Source organism: Lissotriton vulgaris, chromosome 2_1 (genome assembly GCF_964263255.1).
Source record: "Lissotriton vulgaris chromosome 2_1, aLisVul1.2, whole genome shotgun sequence".
Classification (NCBI taxonomy): Eukaryota; Metazoa; Chordata; class Amphibia; order Caudata; family Salamandridae; genus Lissotriton; species Lissotriton vulgaris.
Window position 1 is genome coordinate 1,002,674,254 of NC_141687.1, and position 26,208 is coordinate 1,002,700,461.

General features: G+C 45.9%; 1 protein-coding gene across 1 annotated transcript in view; it reads left to right on the forward strand.

Annotated features, from left to right (window-relative positions):
- The window catches only part of SLC38A11 (solute carrier family 38 member 11), a 501,004-nt gene that overhangs the window by 464,514 nt on the left and 10,282 nt on the right, over positions 1-26,208 (forward strand). The window contains exon 8 of the mRNA XM_086954209.1: positions 17,338-17,469. Coding sequence (XP_086810335.1) covers positions 17,338-17,469 — 132 coding nt within the window. The remainder of the gene's footprint in view (positions 1-17,337; positions 17,470-26,208) is intronic.

A 26,208-nucleotide genomic window follows, 5' to 3' on the forward strand; every position in this document is an offset into this window, starting at 1 on the left:
ATGTACCAGAGCATTTATGGGCACGAGGTCCAACTGATGTGGGTTGTATGCACATTACACCATACCGTGTTACTCTCAAACAAGGAGTTGTACTACCCCGAATCCGACAATACAAGTTACCACCTGATGCTGTAGTGGCTTTGCTGAAAATCATTGACAAGCTCATGGCACAAGGAGTGGTTGTAGAAACCGACTCAAATGTTTGTAATTCCCCTATCATTCCGATTCTTAAACGAACTGATCCGAATGCACCACCAGTCTATCGATTGGTGATCGATCTTCGAGAACTAAACAAATGTATCATACCACAATACCCAGTGGTCCCAGACATTTCGTCATTATTGACAGCTATTGATTCAGAAGCAGCGTTCTTTACTGTAATCGATCTCAAGAACGCCTTCTTTAGTGTCCCCATTCATCCGGAAAGCCAGTACCTTTTCGGATTCTGTTTAAATGGCCGAAGCTTCAAATTTGCACGCGCCCCTCAAGGATTCACAGAAAGCCCTAGCATCTATAGTCAAGCACTGAAACGACAACTTGACAGTATTCACATGCCTACTGACACTGCCCTACTCCAATACGTCGATGATCTATTGATCACGGCCCGAACAGAACGTGAATGTGAACGTGCATCACTGACAGTTTTATATTTTCTGGCAGACAAGATACACAAGGTGTCTCCTTCGAAGCTGCAATTCTGTGCCCAGCAAGTGGTATACCTTGGGCACTTGCTGTCCAAGTGGGGTAGGCAGCTAACACCTGATCGTATTCAGTTAATTGCACATCTTCCACAACCCAAGACACAAAAGGAAGTGCGAGCCTTTATTGGACTCACTTCTTACTGCAGACAATGGATTCCCCAGTACGCATTTCTAGCCAAGCCACTCATACAGTTGACAACACAGGAGGCAGCGACTTTGACTGTCCTCCCTTGGACTCAGGAACATACACAAGCTTTTGACGAATTAAAGAAAGCCTTATGTCAAGCACCTGTTTTAGCAACACCATGTTACAACAAACCTTTTACACTTTTTGTCACGGAGCGCGATGGCACAGCGTTGTCGGTTCTCACTCAGGTTCAGGCAGACAAACACAGACCGTGTGCTTATTTTTCGAGTACATTAGATCCAGTAGCCCAGGCTTTGCCTGGGTGCTTAAAATCAGTTGCAGCAACAGCTCTAGCAATAAGACAAAGTGATTCCATAGTATTAGGACATCAGCTGACAGTACAGGTTCCACACTCTGTGGAAGTTCTCCTAAACAGAACACAGACTCAGCACTTGACTATAGCACGACTGACAGGTTATGAATTGACATTGTTTCAACCACACATAGAGATCAGACGCTGCAATACGCTAAACCCTGCTACACTTTTACCGTCACACACAACAGACCCTACTCCACATGACTGTGTGGAAGTCATTAACACAATCACGAAACCCAGACAAGACTTGACAGATATTGCATTACCCGATCCAGACCTGACACTGTATGTGGATGGTTCATGTATGAGAACAAGCACAGGAGAGTTAGTGGCCGCATATGCAGTGACCACCGAAACTGAAGTCATAGAAACACATCGCATTGACACCCTGTCAGCTCAAGCAGCAGAGCTCATTGCTCTGACCCAAGCCTGCATACGAGCCAAGAACCTTAAAGTAAACATATACACAGATTCACGTTATGCATTTGGAGTCGTACACGACTTCGGTGTTCTCTGGCAAGAGAGAGGTTTCTTGACCTCTCACTGAGCCAAGATCCAGCATGGTCCCCTCATTCAAGCTCTGTTAGGAGCAATACATTTGCCTACAGCCATAGCCATCATGAAGTGCAAAGCACATACTAAAGTCACGGACACTATTTCCCAGGGTAACGACCTGGCAGATCGAACAGCGAAATATACAGCTCAGACTCAAGCTGATATACCGACTGACATGACAAAGACTGAAGTAGCTCCACTGACACATTGCATGACAGTTAGGGATCCCACACAAGACGTACTCGATATACAGACACATGCCACCCTAGACGAAATCAAGAAATGGACTGAACAAGGAGGGGTCCAGACAGAACAAGGATGGATGACGAAGGGAAAAACCACATGGTTTCTCCCCGACTCTATGGTTCAAGTTATCATTCACACAGCACACAGTCCAGCACATTTAGGAGAGAAAGCCATGTTAGACAGTTTGCAGAACCTCTGGTTCAACAAGCATTTACGAGCAGCGGCCAAACAGAAAGTGCGTACCTGCATGATCTGTTGTCAGTTCAATCCAGGAAAAGGTATTCCCGTGGAACGAGGTGGATTTCATCCTCCTGACCATCCTTTTGAAGTCCTCCAGATGGATTATATCCAGATGGACAGATGCCGAGGATTCAAGTATGTCCTCGTAGTTGTATGTGCCCTATCCAGATGGACAGAAGCATATCCAGTCCCAGATTACACTGCTGTAACCACTGCCAAGCAGTTGGTTCGTGAATTTTTCCCACGGTACGGTTTGCCCCGTGTCGTGTATTCAGATAATGGTCAGCCATTCTCGTCCGAGCTCATGAAACAGGTTTCACTCTTGTTAGGATATCAATGGAAATTCCACTGTGTTCGACATCCCGAGGCAGCTGGTCTTGTGGAGAGACACAATCAGACTCTGAAAACCTGTCTTGCTAAAGTATGTGCAGAAAAAGGTGTAGATTGGATGGTAGCCTTGCCAGTTGCTCTCTTTTATATACGAATGGTAGCTCATTCTAGGACAGGGCTATCCCCGTATGAGGTGGTCTTCGGTAGGCCTCCTAATATGTGGGGGACGCCTATGCCCCGTAAAATTACAGATGTTGACAGTTCTATGCTGACAGATTACCTTGCTTCCTTGATGTCTGCACTACTATCATGTCGTTCACAGGTCGCGGCAGCCTTCCCAGACAACACCGAGGTGAAACCACATGAACTTGTTCCTGGTGACATCGTCGTGGTCCGCAATTTCGACAGATCAAGTCCTCTGGAGCCCCGCTGGAAGGAACCTAAAATCGTTCTGATGACCACAAGGACCGCAGTGAAAATCGAGGGAAGAAAAGGCTGGCTGCATTCGAGCCATGTGAAGAAATTTTATGGACTTCCGCCAAAAACTGTTTCCCAGGACTGCCACATTCCAGACACTGATACTAAACTCCCCCTGTTAGAGAAAACTCCGCACCAGGAGTACAAGTCAAAGTTGAGGTCTAGTAAGTCAGACAGTTTAATTGTTTAAGTCCCCCTCGGGTGAAGCGGTTAGACAGGTTCCTGGCATGTACAAGATAGACCCCAATAGTGAGAGAGATAGACAGGAGATCAAGAGAAAGCGATATTGTAAAGGTCTCCGAAGTCGTTGTATTCTAACGTTACTTATTATGTTTTTTCTGAGTCTTACGATAATCTGCATAAGTTGGATGTTACATATATTCTTTCCCATTGCACATTCATTTCCTAATGACACTGCAGAGCACACGTTTAGTGATCTGCCCCCACACGAATTGTCTTATCAACTTGCGCTGCGCAATAATACATTCATCCGTATGTTACACCATTCTCACCAGACCAGCAATGCTACTAATTGTTGGATATGTGGCCGACTCCCTCCCTATCAGAACTACAAGGGAGCTCTGCCCCTCTTTCCTTATCCGTTTACACATAATGGTTCCTGTGGTGCATGGTTTAGTTTAATATCCTCTTTAGACACTGAATCCAGAGTTTCCCAGGGCAATTGGATATGGGGAAATCTGAACACAGTTATGAATAAAGCATGTTTCCCAGATGAGGAAGGTCTTCCGCAAAGGACAGGGACTGATCTAGAAAATGAAGTGTATGGATTAGGTAATTTTACACTTGACCTCATGATTCTGAATGTTCAGTCCGAAACTAATCCAGACTTGCCATCAATATCAGTCTTACCTGTAAGAGGTGAATTATGCGTCAGAAAGAATAGTTCAGTACATCTAGGACACAGTGACTGTACTACTGTGGTCGAATTCAGTGATAAAGGCAAGTCTACTTTCAAAGCTTCCCGTCATTCCTATTTTATCTGTGGTCAGACAGCCTATATACGTTTACCTCTAGACTGGGATGGTACTTGTTTTATTGCATTCCTATTGCCACCTGTTTTTCTAGCCCCATCTGATTATCACAGGAATTCCCGCCTTACTCACGTTAGACAAAAGAGAGGTCTCCCAATTGTCGATCAGACTGAAACCACATTAGAACAATACATAGATTTCAATAAAGGATTTTTTCCATTCTTAGGTACTGTCTCAAATAGTAAATTAATACGCAAATTAACTAGAACCCTCGAAGCAGTAGTGAATGAGACTACTTCTGCTTTAAGTAACTTAACAGAGGAACAGTCTGCTATGAGACTTGTTGTTCTTCAGAACCGCCTTGTCCTTGACGTCATCCTGGCCGATAGGGGCGGAGCTTGTAGAGTCATCGGATCCAGTTGTTGTGTGTTTATTCCTAATAACGCACCGTCAGTATACAAGGCTATAACCAGGCTTCATGAAATAGCTCATCAGCTACACCAGAATCCAGGCACCTGGACTTGGTCCGGTTGGCTCTGGAATGTAATATCAGCCTGGGGATGGAAAGTATTGTCATTCCTAGGAATCGCACTTCTCATAGCATTCAGTTGTTGTCTATGTCTACAATGTGGGCCAGCCATTTGCGGCCTGTGTGCCACAGCCTGCGTTCCACATCCAAGTTCACGTTCCAGTTCCCGTATGAGAAAAGATGAGCAGATGATGTTATATGAACAGATAGATGGTCTCATGAAAATAGATATATCCTGAAGGGAACGTAGGGGACAAGGAGGGAATGAGGTAATTGAATTTTTTATGGTCAAGTATGTCCCCTAACGTGTACCCCAACGATTCCATGTACGTGCTTAAAGTACATGTAATTTCCCTCCATGACCGAATATGAAGACGCATATACATTTGCGTCCAACGTTAACATGTCATCTACCAGATCCGCCATGAATGGATCGATAATTCAGTCTTTAAACATGCCATGCCAACGTCTTTACATGGTATACTTTTACGTTTTCCTGGCTCTGCCGAGCTAGGCCCTGATTTCTGACTTCGAGTCACTTCTGTCTCTGAAAGCTGCAGCATGGAGATGCATCCCTGACCTCTGCCTTACTTCCTGCCAAGCGAAACGGTGCCTGGCTCAGCTTGGCCTGCCTGCCAAGACAGTATTTTGCCTTCAAGTTATCAGTTCAGCCTCCTCGAAACCACATTCCAGTCTAGTGATATAGGTAAACATATTCCCGGCTGCAGAGCAAAGGGCCAAGCCTTCCTGTTCCTTCACGTAATTCATTGCTCCCGTTACCATGGTAGGCCCATGGCCCTGCGCATTACACTTAGACACATATGCATTCAGTGTAGAATAGCCTCTGCCCGAGAGACCTTTTACTTCAGATAAAACATCCTCCAAACACAAGATATCAGATATGTTATAGGAACAGGTCGATCTGACATGCCAGACTTCTGTCTCCTCTACTAGTGCTAAAGTCAAGCCCCCAGCTCTCCCTAGGTCCACGTCAATCACACGTCATATTAATTGCGCGCGCACCCATGTCAAAGGTCTCTGCTGACCCTGCAGAAATTCTCTATGCATCCACCCACCTATGACACTTTCTGTGACGTTTCCAGCACGCACCTCCGTGTACGCCCTTGTACACGCCTTCTTGCTACGCACATGTGTTCTTATCTTATTCTTTTTCACTTGTCACGCCTACTGTATCCATCACCATTGTACAGTTTACTATATATATTGTGTACTGTTAAGACATCATTGACATCATTGCATATCCCCTCCTGAACCCTTGTGGTGATGGATCTGATCTCCATTGGCTCGAGCCATTTTAATTAAAGCCCGTATGACTCAGATACCACGGACTCTGCCTCTCATTTGATTGAGCTATTCTTTTACTTGTCATTAATTATACGGAAAAATTGCACAGTAATTTTATTTACCACAGCCACACCATACAACTGCTGGACGTCCGAGAACTGACAGATTCCATGCGAGCCCATGAGGTCCCCGATTTTCACCACTCCGCGCTGCCCCCAATCTAAAAAGACAGAGTCTGCAAAGATTGCTGTAGGAAGGGAATTGTTTCCATACAGTTGTGTATACGCATTGTATCTCCCAAGTCCTCACTTTTTCCTAAATGCTGCCCATATTTTATATGCAGCCATCAGGGTCTTAAATTTAGTTCTCTTGAAATAGCTAGGGTCTGTATATTTCAGGAAAGCATTGAGTGCCTTCCCCCTAGCAGTAATGAGTATATAGTAGTAGAACCTGAAGTGTCCTCTGCCTCTGGTGAACCTCCCCCTATAAGCCCAGACATATACTGCAAGGCTGCTGCCCAATGGTACATTTTAAAATCGGGGACAGCCCAACCACCTCGGTCTCTAGGAAGTGACATATACCGTAGAGCACGCCTCATCTTGCCATGTGCCCACATGAATCTATTTGTCATCTGCTCTAATGTAGTGTACCACCTTGCCTCAAACGTTAGCGGGATTGCCCTGAATATATATAGAAACGTTGGCAGCAGGATCATTTTTATAATGTTAGCCCATCCCACTATAGAGAGGTGAAGGTTGTGGAGTCTATCAAGGTCTTTTTTTGCTTTGTTAATTATCAGCTCAATATTCCTAGTCACTACATTATCCAAATCTGTTGATATATTAATCCCCAAATATACTCCGAGTCCACTACGCGACTGTCAGAGCAAACCACCTTTTTGTTTTTAATTATTTGTAATTTAGGTCCATTAAGGGCATATTCAGAGACTCAGCCAAACTCTACCGCCTCTCCCTCGATTTCCCTTATAGCCTCTGTAGGGGCCTGAGTGAGGATCGCTACGTCGTCAGTAAACGCGAGTACTTTACCTTCGCCACCCATGGTCTTTACAGGTAAAATCCTCCTATTAGCTTCAAGTCCACGCAGCAGGGGGTCCATATACAGCGCAATGCCTCGCTTGATTTCTAAAGTCTTCGTGTATTCAGCATTTACATGGATGTGCACTGTGGGTTCTAAATATGTATGTAATCATTGTCGATACCTACCAATCTTAGTTAAAACCTAAGATATTCCCAGGAGACCCGGTCGAATGCTTTCTCAGCATCCAGCATCATGACAGACATCGGATCTCCTGAGACCTCTGAGGCATCAAATAAGGTGATGACTCTACGAATGTGTTGTGTCGTCTCTCTTCCTGGAATAAATCTATGCCGTGTTTTGCTAACTAGTGTGCCTATCACCTTTGAAAGCCTAGAGGCCAGAACTTTAGAAAAGATCTTTGCATCTGCATTCAAATATTTTATTGGCCTATAAGACCCAGGGTCTTTCATTGGTTTACCTTTTTTAAGAATGATGACAATTTCGGCACCCGCCCAATACTTTGGAGTAGAACAGCTTCTTTGTGTGTGCTTCAATGTTTCTATCAGATCCTTAGAGATTTCTGCCTGGAAGGTTTTATAGAACTCAATGGGGATTTGGTCCGGTCCTGCGGCTTTACCTGCTGGCAAGCTCGCCAGGGCGGCCATGATTTCTTCCTCCACCATAAGTGAGTCAAGCTCTTCTCTGCCCTCCTGCGTGAGAAATGGGGGAGGTATATCCACCAGGTAAGCTTGGATTTGCAAGGGATTCCTTTGATTGTTCTTCACTATATAATTTGGTGTAAAATTGTCTGAATACCTCGCAAATCTCACCTGAGTCCGTTATCATGTGTCCAGTGCTATCCAAAATTCCCTTGATCTCGCCCAGAGCAGCCTTTTGCCTTGTTCGAACTGCTACGGTGTAACCCACCCATTCACTACATTCATGACAGTGCTCCTTCCTTGCTACGTACTCGGCTGCTGCCTTGCTTGCAATATTTTCCGCTGCTGCCGCCTTTGCCCTCGACAACTTGCTCAGAATTTCATCCAAGGGCGCGCCTGCTGAGGACAGTGCTGCCAACTCCTCCTCAAGGTCCACTAAAGTTTTAGTCAACTCCATTGACCTTGTCTGCTCCTGCCTTTGTCTAAATAGGCTAAATCTCAAGGTTTCGCCACAGACTCCTGCCTTAAAGGCGTCCCAAGTAAATCCTGAGGCAGTACTGCCCCTATTAATATCCCAGTAACTTTTAATACATTTTTTCATATGGAGGACCTAGCTACTGTCTTTTAATAGTCCGCGCTCAAAAGTCCACTTGCGCGTAGACCTAGTTCTTGTTGCAAAATCTAAGGAGAAAACTAAAGGGTTGTGGCCCAATATGATACGGGCAGTTTTTCTATCTGAGAGTTTGCTACCAACCTATTAGAGACCAAAAAATAATCTAACCTAACGCCGGTTTTATGGGGAGCCTAAAAGTAGGTTGTCCCATCATCTTGCGGCTTAAGTTTGGACCATGCATCTACTAATGCATTATTTCTTGCCAGGCTTAAAATTGCCCGACAGACCTTTTTCTTGCGCCCCTGATAGTTATCTGTCGGCTCCAAGCCGAGACCACCTATACCATTAATGTTTAAATCGCCACCGAGAATCACTAAGGGGGCCCACGCCGATAGGTCTAAGTCTAAAAAGGAGAAAATCTCAGGATCGTCCTCCGTAGAGCCGTAGATCGATCCTAGCGTGACCCAGCCACCATTAATCATGCATTCTATTAAGTCCCACCTTCCCCACAGGTCCTCAAGTTTCTTCCTAACTGGGAAATACTTGTCTTTGGAGAGTATTGCCACTCCTCTAGTTTTGGTCCCCTGCTTTGAATGAGCCAGAACGTGATAGCCTAATTGCTCCAGCAGAAACCCCTTGTTTCCTTCAATCTGGGTCTCCTGTAGGAGCTGCCTTTTAATTCGATCGATCACTCCACACACGTAAATAGTAATTATTCGAGTATTCATCAAGCTACATCTGTCGATTGTCCTAACCATTCCTCCCATCCAGCATTGCTCAGATTTCTACTATTGCCTTACATGCCTACAGTATCCCCTGCTACCTCCTTGATCTGTATGTTCCTTAGTGTGTCGTGTCTGTATGCCAACAAATGCCCCCTTACAGGCAAATAGGTCAACCATGACCTATGTGCAGCAGCTGAATGTCTGCAGGATGTCGCACCATCCCCCCCATCTCTTTATATTCCATTTGTTGCCTCTATGCTGATGCCCTAACCTCGTGATAAATGTAGTGCTATGCTGAATTAAGAGCTAAAACTCGTAAGTCTTGTATAGATAATACTTCTGATCAGTTACCGCATTCCGTCATTAGCCCCCTCTTGAGCCTTCTTTTCTTTTATCTCTGGTCAAGTATGCCTGAACCTTTATCTCTGAGAAGAACATCCTTACTTGCCCATTCTCCAGTACTTTTAGACGTGACAGAAATAACAAGAAAACCTCATGCCCCAAAGATTGAAAAGCCGGAATCATTCGCCTTAATCGCCACCTTCTCTCCACAGTTGCATGGCAGAAGTCTGGGCGGGCAAAGAATGTTGTACCCTCAGCCGATCTCTTTGCCTCTGGCTTTGCCCTGTCCATGACCTCCTGGCTAAAGAGGTAATTCCCAATGTAAACCAGAATAGCTCTCGGTTTGGTATTTGCTGCTGCTACATACCCCTTCCTCTGAGTCAAAGGGAATCTGTGCGCCCGTTGGACCTTGCTCTTCCAGTTCCATACCGATAACTCAGGAAAGGCGCCCTTTAGTAGGGAGACTACAAAGGAACGAATATCCTGCCCCTCTGCCCCCTCAGCAATCTCCAAAAGTCTAACATTATAGCTTCTTTGGCGGTTCTCGAAATCTTCCAGCTTCCATTGCAGATCGTCCGCCAGTTTTTCCTGCGTCTCCTTGAACTCCTGCCATTTTGAAACATTGTCCTCAAGTTTCCCAGTCCGTTCTTCCACCTGAGTGACTCTACCTGCCATGTCCGAGTACATTTTGTTCATTTTCCTAAGCGATCCATGTATTTTTTTAGACGCTTGTCTGGCCCTTCTTGTCTCTGCCCTGGCCTCCCCCTGCATTTGCTTGAGAGTGCTAAACAGTAAGTCTATGGTAGGGGGTTGTAGAGTAGTTGTGGTATGCTGCTGTGCGTCTGAACCTCCGCCTTCTTGATACAGTTGGGATGTCGCGGAGTAGTCCCAGTCAAGGTTTTTGGCTCCCTCCCCCTGTGATGGACTACCTCTTAATTTTGGCTTGACCCGGGATCGTTCCCTCTGTTGCCTTACCCCTACGGTACCAGGCGCCCTTTGAACTGAGGTGCTTTCCTCAGTAGAGGGGTCAGAGTTGGAGTCTGATTCAGAGTCACCAGTCAGACTTTCCTTACTTGATGGTGAGGAACCTGTGTCTTCGTTGAGAGAGAAAAAACAATCATCGCTGGGAGAGCCTGGTATTGGGACTGGAATAGCTGCCTTCTGTGATTGTTTAGGTATGGCAGGCCCCCCGCGCCTACTGGTGCTGAGGTTGCCTCATTCCCATTTCTCTTATTATGGTTTACGCATTTTGTGCGGCTTGCGACTTTTCTTCCTTCCTTCACCATGTCTGACACTGGGGTAGATATCCCCGACCCCTGCCCTCTCCTTGGATGAGCATTCTGCAGTATGGAGTTTTCTGTAACAATGTTTCCTGGGATTTGTTCCGCCTCGTGCTCTGCCGCCGCAATTGTACCTGTGCTGCCATCTATGGCGTGGCTGGTAGACCCGGGGCTGGTGTCTAGTGTCAGCATTTATCTCAGCATATGTTTCCGTATCTGGGCCGACCTCGTCACCCTCCTCCATGGCTTCTGTCTCGTTCTGTTGAATACTTTCGCAGACCTGTGTGAGCGTATCCTCTGGTGCTTTCGTGGGGATTCCTTTCGGGTCGCCCCTCCTTCCAGCCTCGACGTCGGTGATCCCCTGGACTGTGCTCTTGGGCTCATCCACCTTCTCCGTGTTCTGCTTGCTCTGTCTTACCGATGAATCGGTGCTGCGAGGAATCTGCACTTGGGCCGAGGGTCTACCAGCTCCGTCCGTGTTTGTCTCCTGTCCGGCCAAGGCTGCCGCCGTGGGGAAAGCCTCATACAAGGTGGGTTGCCATAGCACAGCATCTTTGCCTTTCGTGCCACCAACTTGCCAATTCTTGGAGCTCTTCTTTGCCGCATCGGAGGGTGTCTCTTTTTCTCTGGTGGGATGTCTGGTCTGGTCTTCCATCAGCCCTGTATTTTTAGCTGCCGCCAGTTTCGTTGCCAAGGCAGCCCGCGTAGGGTCGATGCAGCTGCAGACCCGGGTGTTACTGGGGCAGATCTTTCGTTTCCTTTTGCTCTTTGGGTTTGACTCCTCTCGGCACCATTCTGGGGATCAAATGTCTTACTCTCCCAAATAGGCGAGCCTTCAGGAGTCCCCCCGCCGATATATGTGGCGAAACCTCTTCGATCTGATTCTGTGGTTGCTTCAGCCTACTTGGTCTATACAGTATTTGCAGCAGCCAATCTAAGATGATCAACATAGTCGGCTTGCTACAGCATCAGCTTCAGTATATCGAGGAGAGGAGAGACAGCGCAACTGCTCCCCTATGGTCTGTCTGTGGCCATCTTGCCTCCGAGAGATGGATCCATGTTTCATGAGTACTCTTAAGAAAGCTGTTCAGCATGCTGTATTGGAAAAGCTCAACCTTAAAACTGTCTTGATTTCAGCTCTTCTTGTTTACCGTTCAGCCCCTCACTTGACCACAGGTGAAAGACTTGCAACCTTGATGGTCGGGATTAGCCATGATGACCAAATTACCTCAATCGACCAACAGAAGAACAAGTATTGAGGAAAAAATCCAAATAAAAGACTTGGTTCATAAAAGGAGAATGAAGGCCTATGCAGTCAAGTGCCAACATGAAAAAACATTACTTTTACTAGAAGAGATCGAATTCTTGTCTGTCAGTCTAGCAAAAGAAAATCTGATCACCCCTACGATGCTGAGTCCTTTCATGTTGTGACCAGCAAAGGAGACATGGTGACTGCCCAACATCCTGGGAAGACCATTACGCAAGATTCCTCGCATTTCGCTCGTCAGGCATTGATATCAATATAGAGGCTGGATCCAAAAATACAATTGAAAACCCCTTGAATGCTGTTGTTCCTACATCACACTGCCTGCCCCCCAGTTTACAATGACATGATCAGGGTGTGTGATCAGAGACTCATTTAAAGAGCTATGATTGCATATATGTTTGTAAAAAACTAGAATTTGTTATTTAAGAGAAGGGGAGATGTAGTGTTGTGTGAATTACCAATGACAGAACCCTTTTGGCTCCTGATGGACACCGTAGAAGAGTTAGAGCATAGTGAACTGAATGCAGGTTTAGAATGTTGATTTCGCAGATGCAGGCAGATGAATAAAGACGTGTTATTCTAAGCGCCTTGTGTGGCATAGTCATTGGTAAGTACCCAGGCTGAGGAGGACGCTACAACCGCCACCATGGATGATGTCTGCATGACTTTGGAGAGAGGAGACACGGCAGTCCTCATCCTCATAGACCTCTCTGCAGCTTTTGACATGGTCTCCCACTCCATCGTTATCCAACGCCTACATAACATCAGAATCCAAGCACACACACTCCAATGGATCTGCTCCTTCCTGACTGGGAGGACTAAGTCAGTCAGCCTTGCACAGTACACCTCTGACTTCTTAGACCTCATCTCCATAGTTTCACAAGGATCCTCTGCGCACGACCCTCTTCAACGCATGCATGATCCCTCTAGCCAGCATCATTCGCTCCTACAACATCAATTTTCTCTCTTATGCCGACGACATGCAAATCTATACTACTATTATAAAGAGAGAACTTGCACCTTTTGGTAAGGTAAACTCGAAAACTACACCACCAATCTGAACACCAAAGACATCTTAGAAAACCTCAGGGCAAGCAGAAGGACATAGGCTACATAAAAATAAAAATAAAACGTTGTTTAAAATATTAATAAATTTAAAAAAGTAGTCCCTTGCAACTAGCGCCGGCCGCGACGTCTGCGTGAGGGGAGGAGCGGCGTTCACCAGAACCAGGAAGAGCAGACGACATGACATGAGCAACGTCTGCGGGAGGGGAGGAGCGGTGTTCACCAGAACCAGGAAGAGCGAAGGACAACAGCGCCGGTAGGAGCTGCGAGAACCGGAGGAGCACAGGCAGCGCGGGGAGGAGCGGCGGGAAGCGGAGGAGCAGTGAGAGGTACGTTGCTGGAGATGTTGCTGGGGCGGGAGGCGGGAGGGAGTCGGCGGGTGCACCGCGCGGGCTGCTATTTAACTTATATCGGATGTTGCTGGAGTCCGGGCGGGGGGCAGGGCGGGCCGGGAGGTGGGGGGGGGGAGTCGGCGGGTGCACCGCTCGAGAACATGCTGCCCCAGCCACCTTCTGCCCCGGGGTAAAAATGCAGCCCCCAGCCCCCTTCTGCCCCAGGCAACGCTGGGGCTGGCTGCTAGTCTCTCATAAAAAAGATGCTCAGTACCCTGCATGACTGAAATCTGCCACTGGATGACGGCCAACTATCTGAACCTGAACACCAATAAGACTGAAATTGTGATCTTCAGAGAGAGCACTTCACCATGGGAATCCACTTAGTGGCCAACAGAGCTAGATCTGACACACAACCCATCATCCATGCCCAGAACTTCGAGATCGTCATAGACAGCAAACACAACATGACCGCTCAAGTCAACGATATCACTGCTTCATGCTTCCATACCCAGAAGATGCTGAGGAAAATGTTTATATGGCTCCCAGCAGCACCCAGAAAACCATCATGCATGGCCTGGTCACAAGCAAGCTGTACTATGGGAATCTACGCCGGGATCAACAAAAAAACCTATGCGAAGGCTGCAGACAGTTCAGAACTCGGTGGCCAGAATCACTCTCAACCTCTCACGTGGCATTCACATCACACAACACCTGAAGGACCTCCACTGGCTCCCCATACAAAAACTAGCACAATTCAAACCCCTCAACCCACTTCCAAGGCACTATATAACAATGGCCCAGCATACCTCAGCAATAGCATCTGCTTTCACAAAACTTCCAGACACCTCTACTCGTCTGGACTCCTCCTTGTACACATCCCTCATGTACAGAAAACCAGATCTGGCCGTCAAGCCTCCTCCTACATTGCTCCTAAAGCGTGGAACGACCTGCCACTACACATAAGAGCCTTCTCTTCACTTCTTGAATTCTGCAAGAAGTTGAAGTCCTGGCTTTTCGAATAGTCTCTCTAGGCCCAGGTTTGGATAGGCTCACTAGTGCTTGGCACCAGGATACCCTCCCAGGTGATAGTGTGCTCTAAAAATCTGTGTGACAGAACATAACCAGGCATTTGTGAGTGCTGTAGTGGTTGGAACCTTACTGAGATGTACAGGACCACCCATTGTAGTGGAGAAAGTGTATTAGTGCAGCTTGCAGCAACTTTTCCAGGGGAAGGGTTTGAATAATGTAAGGCTGAGTTATTAGTTTGACTGGAATTTTAATTTGTAAATGGGGGTTATTATCTGATTTGGGGAAATAGAGAGTTACACCAATCAAAGAAGGTGCAAAGGATGAATGCCGTCCCAGGTGGAAACATTTTCGATTAAAGCTAATATGCATGAATGATATGTGCAAATTATTATTTATTAATGACCAATGGTATTGTTGTTTAGTGTGTCAGCTTCATGTCTATTGATATTATCTTCTTAGGTATTCTGCTATGTTAATCCTTTGCTTACTGGGCGTACTCATATTATTTCATCTAAAAGATATTGAGCAGATTTAAACTTTAGTTTCAACGATCATAGGAGCAACAGACATGGCAAAGTGTAGGCCTGAGGTTGAAAAACGTGTGGAATTGCCAGGCTTGAAAACTGACAGTCTACTACAAATGGCATAGATACTTTTCCCTGTAGGCCAGTACCATTGTGAAGGAAGAAGCTAGCAGTGCTGATATCTGTACTCACAAATCACAAACACTGAAAGTCTTAAGAGGATGTATTAGGGTAAAAAAAGACATGTTAACGTTCAATGGCACCAGGTCAGCGTTTGCTACCGCGCATCCTAAGGTACCACAGGAGTGGAATGTCAGTGCTGCCCAAGATACAGTGTTGTCTATGAGGGCTCCAAAGGAGGCAAATAACAAGCAATACTTTTCTGACTAACCCTCAAAGCGGGTGTATAAATCACAGGTAGCGAAGCGTCAATTCAATCCATCAGAGTAGGGAAGATGAGTAGATCCAATGGAGCCTGGCTTCAGTGTTGTCTATTGACAACCCATCCCCTGCCCTAAACCCCACTGCCCCCTGAAAAGTGACAACAACAAACAATAGTTTGGCGACCAGGACCTGCAGGGTTGTTGGGTGGCATTCATTGTGAATGGATGCATGATTTCACCTTCGATTCTGGATTAGTACTCCAATTCGTTTTTGTATTGTATTTCGGCCCATCCTTCTTAATTCTGTGGGTGGCTGCTCTAGCCCATGTCACATTGCACAGAAAAGCGTTCCATTGTTTTATTGTCTTCATTTTGCATGTCTGGTTTTTCATGATATTCACAATGTTGATGCTTTGACCCCTGTTCATTTGAAGTGGATCAGGTTCATTTGGTATTTCAGAAAATTGGAGGAGAGTGATTTGAATGCAATTTAAATTCACCCGAAATGTTATTAATAAGTTCAGTTCATCCTTACCCTCATTACTTTCAGTGCTGGTAATAATAGGTAAGAGAGAACTAAGGCTCCAAGGCACCGATATGTCCCGCACTTATGACCGGGAGTACCTCTCACAAAAAAGCTCGGTAGCCCACATGACATCTGCCTGGGAGCTTGACCAACACTTTCCGTATGTGGACCGGCTACCAAGTCATAACTTAAGGCGGGAAGTCCTAAAAATGAGAATCGGAATAAACCCATGTTACGCGAATAATGGAACCCGAAATCAAATGATAAGTTGTAACGGGTTCTGCACTTGCACTTTAGGTACTACCTGTAATATTATACACCTTTTATTAGATTGTATGTGGTTTTTAGATTTAAGGAAGGAGATTTTATGTCCGATTTTTTAAAATTATAATATTACAAATAGGATGCAAGACGCTAAATTGTTGATGGAAATGGAGAACTTAGACATAGCCTGTGCCTTGGGGAAATATATGAAAAAAGTTAAGGTATTCCTCAGCTGCACAGAGTAAGATCTAATAAGATAGGTCCTTGACATCAAATAAATGTGAAACATTTAGTGTTTAAAATAGCGCTGTATGATTAAGAAGATGTATAGATATGAATTAAGTGTTTTTTAAATTAATTATGATAACATTTCGATGTAAAAAATAATAGTTAAGTATACGTATATTAAGATGTAATATGTTTATCGATACCGCCGTGCTATGTATTTTCTGTTGTTTTTATTTTACCTGTTTTAGTAAGATAAGAGGCAAATTGTACTTTTATGGTTGTAACAAACCAAATAAAGTTTGTTTTGACTGACTGACTGACAGTGCTGGGTGGGTTTATCTTTACATCTTGGCGATTTTGACGAGGTCACAAATGTAATTATGTATTGCTTTCTGCAGTAAGGATCTTCACTGAGTGATTTAACTTCCATGCAGTACTGTAGGTCCCGTCTAGAGGTCAGTAGGCCGGCGAAGGCAACGGAAGCACTGCCCCCGCCTCCTCAGAAGCAGCTTGACCTCCATATTTATGCCTCCCCATTGCACAGGTGGGAAACATTTGCTGAAACTGCTTCCGCTGTCACAGCGGATGTACTTTTTGTAAAAATGCTGAATGCCACCCAGCCATTGACTTTGTGGCATGGTGGACCAATTAGCTTGTTTTTAAAGACAAACCCCAAAGACGAGAAGTGTTTTAAAAAACACAAAAAGAAATATCACTGATGCCTGGTTGGGGGGTGGGGGTCTTTTTTTCCAAGGACTTTCATACTAGGCATAGTAGTCCGGGCTCGGTAGGGGGCACGGGTGCAGAAACCATGGGAAGGGCCGCCATTATTGATCTTCAGACATGATAGATGTGGTGGTTCTGCAGCAACCGGCCCGTCACAGGGCGATCTTGGACCCGAGCCAGCTGAGGCGGAGGGGGCGGCGGTTTCCATGTCTCTAAATGCGCCAGGGTACCGAGTATTAGGTAGAATGGGGCATCTGCCGATTTTTGGCAGATACCCCCTTACTGTCCACTTCTGAATGACCTCTTTGTCTCTTTGGCGGCCACATTACTTCTCCATGATGGACTACACTGTCACGTGATAGTACAATCAGTGCTTTCTAGCTATGCTTTCTGGTTGGTGTACACATACAATTCGTGGAACTAATGTTGGAATGTTAATGTCTTCTGTGTTTCAGGTCATTGCTAATGTGTTTTTTACAGGAACCCTTACGCACACTTTTCATTTGGCACTAACTCTGACGATTGTCGCTGTAGCAACGACTATATCCTTGATATATGACTGCCTGGGAAACGTGCTGGAGCTAAATGTGAGTACAGACGTCAAAATAATTAATAGTAAAGGTTGCATGCTGGATAAGATGTCACGTTTTATAAACACAAAAAGCCCAATAAAAAGATGTACACAAAAATAATGAATAGTATAGGAAAATGCACAAATTAACAATGATTTTGTTGGAAAAATATCGTGTTCGTGGCAATTCATTTTGACATTTTTCAGAAAGCTGAACCATATATTTCGGTCACTTCAGTCACGAACAACTAAGTACTGAGCATTGTGCGTTGATGTTTCCCTTGCAGTAGGGATCACACTCTCACGTTGTCCTTAGCGATAATAGTTTTGAAAACATGTTGGGAACAAATGAAATTGGTAATAGCGAGCCCCGTTTGCTGCAAAGCGGAAACCCGTGTGAAGTTTAGTGCAACAGCTGCGGTGCGCCGCTCATTAATTCGGTTATGTAACCAGTAATTGGCGGCGCGAGGTGAGCTTGGATTCAGGAGCAGTGCGTCCTGTTCCTGGCTCTGCAGCCACATTCCACTGATCCGTAACCCTTTCATGGATTCCGTTTTGTGAGCCAAGTTTACAGCAAGGTTGTGAAAGTGGCTGCCCGGTGTTGCAACTTGCAATACAGCCGCATCTTTTTTTCTCTATACAGGGCACAAGTCCTAAACGGGCAAACCAAGTTAGGCAGTATGCAAGTGACATTATTGCCATCCAACGTGGCATCACAGAATGTGGCATTATAACCCATGACCTCACAGAAAGTGACAGCAATTGAAGTGACATCCGATCTTAAGACTTCACACGTATTTTCAGCAGGTCTATTATGAGTACGTTTGAGGTACAATACTTAACATAGGGGCGGCCTTAGGCACGTGCAAACTGTGCACCTGCACAGGTCCACCAAACCCCAGGGGCCACCACGCCAATATATATCCTTAATATAATAATCCTCTGAGGATGGATACATATTTGCCTGGCAGGGATTTGGCGGCCTCCGGCTCTGTTCCACTTCCAAACACCCTGACACCCCCTCTTCACTGGCCTCCGCGCTCCCCCCCTCCTCCGGGGCCCCCTACCGACGCTCCCTGCCCAGGGCCGCCATGAGCCTAGAGCCGCCCCTGCTTAACAAATGACTTTCTGTGTGCGAGTTGTGCCTAACAAGTGATACAATCCTGACGCAAAATCTGAGTGCCAACTCATACATTTATTTTTTAAATCTCTTCCACAAAGAAATTGGCAACAAGGAGAAATGTGCAGTAAATCTGTTCTGCTTAATTGACTGCAAAGTCTGCATTTTAAAATATCTCATGGGGTTAAGTAATCTGCTGAATAGATCTTTGTGTGCCCAGCAAATCACACAGAATAATAATAATGGTAAAATAACTCGGGAGGCAAATGCACTTGCTAGAGAGATCCGTGTTTTGTCTAGTCCTAGTTTTGAATCAAAGTAGCGTAGATGGTTAACAAGTATCCTACCAAGCACATCATGTGACACGCAGATGACAGGTTTTTATTTTGTGTAACTGGGCAAGTAGGTTACTGCTTTTAACACAGAGATCCTTCTGTTACTTGCAGTTCATAAATTGTAATCCTTCTAAGATAGCAGTGAGCTATGGACATGTGACTTTACACCTTGTTACTCTCCCTGTTGATATCCAGAACATTCATTCATACACATATGATTTATTATCAATGTAGAGCACTCCAAAGAGTAAAATGTAAATAGATTTTTGTGTAAATACTGGGACAGACCAACAGATCGGACATTTCACAAAGTCAAAAGCATGCCTCTCTTAAGTATCTGTGAAGTAATAACAAGCTGTGAGCCTTTGGTTCACCTCCATTGCATTTGCAGCTAGGGGTGAGGTTCCAGCTAGCTCCCAGACACGATACTCAATCGAAAGTAGGCCTCATAGGCCCTTAACTTGTCCTTTATTTGAACTCTGCAGGAATTTAAAACAACTAAGCCCACTTGTCTGCACTTGCTGCTTGGAATGAAAGTAGACAACATGCAGGTGTAGTGGAATGTGTCCTGGTACCCAATAACAGATAGGGTGCACTTCTCCTGTTAGTGCCTTGACGCACCTTAAAGCAGGTGGTCCGGGGACAAAGAGAGAATGTGGGCTCTGATAGGAAGAATGTTCTTCCCTCAGGCCAGCTGTGAACCTACGCTGCCAGGGGGACAGCACATTCAAGAGAAATAGGGAGCAGCTTCTTAAAAGATTCTAGTGTTTCTATGTGCAGGCGGCAAACCCGCCTGCCCTTTCAAAAGGGATTAGAAATTTCCAATGCAGGCGGTGCAGTGAGTGACTGACCCCGCCTGCATGTGGGGGTCTGAGGGATTTAATGGAAACCCTTATCATTCTTTGAAAGGGCTGGTGTCAGGAGGTGCACCCATAGTGCGGCAACTTTTGTAGCACACTTTCAGTGCGCCTCTTGCAGGCATGTGGACTCTGGAAATAGTGCTGGCACTACTAGTGTGCCAGTGCTATCTGTGATATCTGTACTTGAGCATCTGCAGCCTTTTTTGTAAAACCAAAGTGCCCAAGGGGCATCCAAAGTGGAGTGTAGCAATGATTCTAAGTAATCACCATTTCCTACATCCAACACCTAAATCATTACACCAATGAATCAATTGTATCATGTCGTTTGTTTGACAAGGGAAATAAAGGTCGACGCGTTTCAAACCCAACTGTTTATCGGGTTCTCATCAGGACCGTAAAATTCTTATTCACTTGACATATCAAATCTGCTGCTTCACTACCATAAAGATGTTGGTGTTCAAATGCCGAACTTGTATGTTTGTTCCCTGTTGTTGATATCCCATCATTCAATGCGGGAACGATCGCTACACGCCACACTGGTAGGACGAGTACGCGTTTTCTGAGAGGGAGAGTGACTTTTTAAGATCAACTGGATTATTGGGTACATGGATTTAAGTGTTTACGGACTTCCCGATGTGCCTTCAGGTTACCCTGGTACCACCAATAAACAACAGGGAACACACATACACTTCAGTAGGAGTTTATATGATTTATTTTGTTCTTTGACCTGGGGCCATACAAAAGTAATTTTACCCGCTCTGGTGTGTTGTTTGGATGGTGTGAGCGCTTGGTATTAGTGTCTGGTTCAATCTGTTTGAGGTATGTTTGAAGGTTTGCATTGATTGCATGCTGGTGTCTTGTATGATGAAATGTGGTCTTGTGTATGTAGCTTTTTCCCTTGTTTTGTATTCATTATTGATGCACATGTAGATAAAATGTTGTTGATGAATTGATTTGTAAGAGAGTTGTTAAATAAAATAACTGATGGTATAGTAAAAAGTGCGGACCTTTTATTCATAGGTTCTGGTCAATTAAAAGTTTTGGAGTTTTGCTCAGTATTGGCAATTGTTCGGTTTTGTTGTTATATTGACTCAGCCTTACTGAGTAGAGTCAAGGCCCTTTGTGTTTCTTCACTACACAGAGCTGGCACTGCGTGCACGGACTGAGCACTCAATCACGGAGGTGGGCTCCCTATATGTGAACGGACAACTGCAGACATTTGCAGAACTTGCAGAGGATACAGACCTCCCAAGGGGATGGTTCCTCATACATAGGCAGCTACTAGAAGACTGCCGCAGAGTGTGGCACATAATAGATATGGAGCCGCCTACACATCCAGTCTTACACGCAATCCTGCAGATGGGCTCCGGGCGACACTTAGTGACATGGCTGTATAAGGCGGTGCGAACGCTGAGCGCAACCACCCTTACCCCACTCAGAGAGAAATGGGAAACAGAGATCAAAAGACTACCCCATGACAAAGAATGGGAACAGGCACTTGAGTTTCCCAAAAGAGTGTCCAGCAACTACCGCTTCAAAAACATACAGTATCACATACTGCACCTTGCCTACCCGACACCCCGAAATGCTCCAACGCTATTACCCAAACACGCACTTCACTTGCCCTAGATGCCCGGGACCCAAGGCGTCCTTTCTCCACATGTTTTGGAACTGCCCGACGCTCCAAGCATACTGGACTACGATACACGCCACCTTACTAGCAGTAACAGGACTTACAGACATTAATATGTGGGAGGCCTGTGCGCTAGACATAGCCAAACATCGAAAACACCAAAAAGTGGAGACACGCTTTGCATCCCTAGCAATCCTCTTAGCCAAGAGGAGCATAGCAATGCTCTGGAGGGCATCTGAAGGACCACTGCTGGCGGCATTGAGAGGAGCGGTTAGAAAATGGGGCGCCTCAGAAGAGGAGGCGCTTAGGGCAGTAGAAATTAAAGGCATCTGCAAATACCACATATCCATGCAATGGGCGACATTAATCCATACTTTTAAACAGGAAGCGGTAGACGAGCCGCCAGCGCAGGACACCCCGCCCCCTATGGAGGAAATACGTCAAGGAAGGGCCCGGCACACCCTCCCCAGAAGTTGATCTACAGCAAGGCGTGGCCCCAGCCAATCATGAACGGTAATCAGCAGACCCCGCTTTGACACTCTCACCCCACACTAAGATCTATGCAGTCCAGAGATCAAAATCACCCAACGAGCCCACCGGCCCCCATCGCAAAGCGATATATTATATACAGTGAATCCCAGTTATAGCTACCCTTGTTGAAGAGTTATGTTCCTCACTAAAAACACAATTAGCAGTGTACTCCAACACCAGCATCGCAGATCAACACAGAGGCCACGGTACATCATACAGACAATGGCTAGTGTTTTCACACACCGTATTAGCATGTTCCCCTCCGCAGCAGAGATGTTTGGCTTATCATAATCGATGTTAACTATTTACTGCTGACGCCACCGAATACTGGATGACAAGTTGCAAAATGTACTGTGCATATCCAACAATCACATATTTTGTATGTATTGGGTGTGCTTTTTTCTTTGGCTTACTGGGTTGCTGTCTCCCAAACCTGCTGCCGACAATCACTGACTCCTTGGACTCTTTCTTCTAGAAACTCTGGTGGGACAGGAGTCCCAGGGTTAATCCCACACCTGCACTCTTCCCTTGTGTTGGCTCCAGGAGGCGAGCCCCACAGGGACTACCAGTCCCAGCATTCCCAGTTTCCGCCACAGGTGCTGCGAGTGAGGGGGAGCCGACATCCATCACGCTTACAGCGTTGCCTCTCCCCCCGCGGGGCGGTGTGCTTTTTTCTTTGGCTTACTGGGTTGCTGTCACCCAAACCTGCTGCCCGACGATCACAGACTCCTTGGACTCTTTCTTCTAGAAACCCTGGTGGGATAGGAGTCCCAGGGTTAATCCAACACCTGCACTCTTCCGTCATGTAGGCTCCAGGAGGCGAGCCCCACAGGGACTACCAGTCCCAGAATTCCCAGTTTCCGCCACAGGTGCCACCAGTGAGGGAGAGGCGACATCCATCGCGCTTATAGTGCTGCCACTACCCCCGTGTTGCGGGACGCAGCCGGGATGAAGCCCGGACTAATGGCGGGCCCGTCTGTGCTCATCAGGGACTGAAAGAGGTCGGACTGGGTCAGCCCCCTGACGTTCAAGTTTTTCTAGTTGTGTGGACTGGAGAAGCGGCCAGGGTTAATTTTGTTGTGGTGCTTGGACATCATGAACAAACCTTAAACTGCAGCGAGAGCGGGGGTTGTGGGGACACTTGATGCGTTCCTTCCCAGGGCAGAGTCAGTGCTAATTCATCAAATACAGCTCACTGATCGGAGGTTATCGCTCGAACCAGTAATTCCTTCTAGCACCTTTGGAATATCCCCCCACCATTTAAAAAGAGGAAAGCCCGAGGACCACCGAAGAATAACCATACGCCTCTAAGATCAGGCAAACGCAAAGGGGAACCTCCTGTGAACACTAGCAGCAAGATGGTTAGTAGCACTCCAACCAGCTTGCCTCTCCCAGCAGCTGCACCTGTTACTGCCCATTTGAGCAATGAGGTAGAACTCTGCACCAGGATTGAATCCAAACTATCGGCACTGATAGATCCCACACTAAAGAAGTTGACCCATATTGAAGAAAGACTTGATAAAATGGAGCTGGGCATTTCTAACTTCCCCATAAACAACCCCACCTGGATAACGGAGGGTGGGGCTACGACACAATTGAATGGGAGGTCAGTGGGAGTATCTAGGGGTTCAGTCAGTAGTGTAAGTTGCTTTCCATCTTCGCATAGTACATTTACAAAGGTAACCCATCCTGACAAACCACCCCAAACTATAAAGCCCCTGCTTCAAATAATTCAGCAAGTAGAGAGAGCCACTAGTCAGCAGACACACCAGCCCCATATCCCCAGCGCTTTGAGCACTCAGATTTTCCCACATCTACCCCCGGAAGCTAAACGGTATACAGTTGTTCTGTCCAACGTCCCAGTCCTCCCTCCCGGTGCACGGGAGCACTGGTCCACGTTAAGAAATAAGGTACTACATTTGTTGAGTGTTAGGACAGGTATAAAGGAACCTCTTTTCTGCGAGTTCGCAGAGTTCTGTGGGTGGGAAAATCCTACAAGTCTCTCCTAAGCGACTGTGTGATCCTTAGTTTTAAATCACCCAGTTTTGTTCAGCACATATTGGAGAGGGCGGGAAATTGTTTTATCAAGGAGGATGATATCAATATCGTCCCCTTGGGATTTTCTATAAAACAGAAGGCGTCATTGGACGCAGAGAGAGGGGGGCATACCAAACACATGTGGCCAATATTCCTTTCAGATTCCCACTAGCAATCGATTTGATGCTTTAACTTCCATGGAAGAAATAGACTGGCTTATAGCACCAGGTGACCCGACTCCAGTGGGAGTTCAAGGATCTAAGGGACAAACCAGGGGAGTAGTGGGCACTCTCGATCTAGCTTATGCTGGGTCTACCAGAGCTCGGGACGTTTCTGTCGACCACAGCCCTGTCAACCCAGGGACTGTTTGTGGTATTAAGATGGTTAAAATTCCAGAGGTGAGAATGAGGGATCTAAGTATTACTACTTCAGTTAAAACCCCCACCCCATATAGCATTTTCCTACAGCCCTATAGTCCTTCTCACAAGTAAGAGTTTGTAGGCAATAATAGTATGGGTGTAAATGAGCAACCTAACACCATCGTAAAGCGGCATGTACAGCCATCTATGTCTTTTTCTTCCTGGAATATTGCTGGGTTGTCTGCCAAAACCGCCTTAACTGAGTGGTCAGCTTTTATAGATAATTATGACATCTTGTCCTTTCAGGAAACTTGGTCATTGACTCCCATCTTCTTCCCAGGGTATCTTAACGTTTCTAAACTGGCGCTGGGGGGCCAGAAAGGAAGGCCGCCTGGTGGACTTACATGTTGGGTTAGGCAGTCAGTGGTGAGGAAATCTACATTGACAGCCCTGATATAATGGTATTGCTGCTCCAGATGGCTGATGCATTAGACGCCTTGGTAATCAACGTCCATGCTAGAGGGTTGCCAGGGGGTGGAGCAGCAACTGTAGTTGCCCACCTAGATACGTTTTTAGGAAGTCTGAGGAGTGGATGCAATTTGAAAACAGCAGGCGATTGCAATTGCACCTTCGAGCCCCTAGACCATTAAGATGGTAACCTTATTTTAGAAGAGGATGTACAATGGAACATTCCGCAACTAAACTTAAGCCCAATCAAAAAGTGGACTGAGGCTGCATTACAGCTCAAAGGGTTGTGTTTGGAAAGGAGACTCAGAGCAGCTAATGGGAGGACACATTCAGACAGTAAGGGCACCAATACTTTTAATAATGAATTGAGAAGTAGTCGCATTGACTTTATACTCCTCAATGTAGATATCTGGTCTCTTATTTTAAACATGGTGGTTCAAGAGCGAAACGAAAGTGACCACAATCCGTTGACTCTAACCTTAAAGGTTCCTGGCCTATCTAGAAATATTACAAGGGCCACTGAGGACAGGTTTGCAGAGGCCTTACTTACTAATGATACGAGAAGAGTTAGATGGGCAAGGATTGTGGATAATAATGGGGATGTGCCTGAGATGAAATCCCTGGTTGGTCGCTCACTTTCTATTTTGCATAACTGTGATTCCCAAGAGGCGGTAAACCGTATTATCCCGAGGTACATAACAAGTTGTTTGGGAAGCTCCATTTTTTTTCATTAAACCCATCAAGCGCAAGATGGCTCTATGCACTAAGGTAGCTTCCTGGTATCTTGTAGAGAGGCTTATAAGTCACTGGCTAGGGCTATCAGATCACACGTCACGGGGGATATAAAAGAAGCAAGAACTAGGTACAAGGTATCCCAATTGCAAGCGAAGAAGGATTGGGACGAGTTAAGTTGGTACGATCTGCTTGTAGCAAGCAAACAGCAAAATACGACACACTTTTGGCAGATCGTCATATGGGGCAGTTGAGTTATTTCCCAAGTACCCAAAAACCATGTTGCCCTGGACGTGTGGGTGTCTCATTTTGAGGCTCAGTTTTCCGCCATTAATTCCAGTGACTCTATCATCCACCTAGCCACCTCAGCTACTAGTGCATCCTTTACCTGTCTCGAGGTGGAACATGTGCTGAAATTGATTCTACGCGGACGGGCCTCAGGTCTAGATTGTATTCCGGTCGACCTGTTTGTATCAAACAAAGAGAATTGGGTTCCCTATATAAAATATCTTGCAAATGCCGTAGCTAGTGAAACTTGGTCCGGCGCAAAAACGTTACCCATACATAAGAAGGGTGACCGTTCACAACCAGGTAATTACAGGCGAATAAGCCTAATTGATTAAATCCAACAAATAGTTGTGAGGCTTGTCTTAGTTAGAATCCCGGCTTGGATAGTAGAG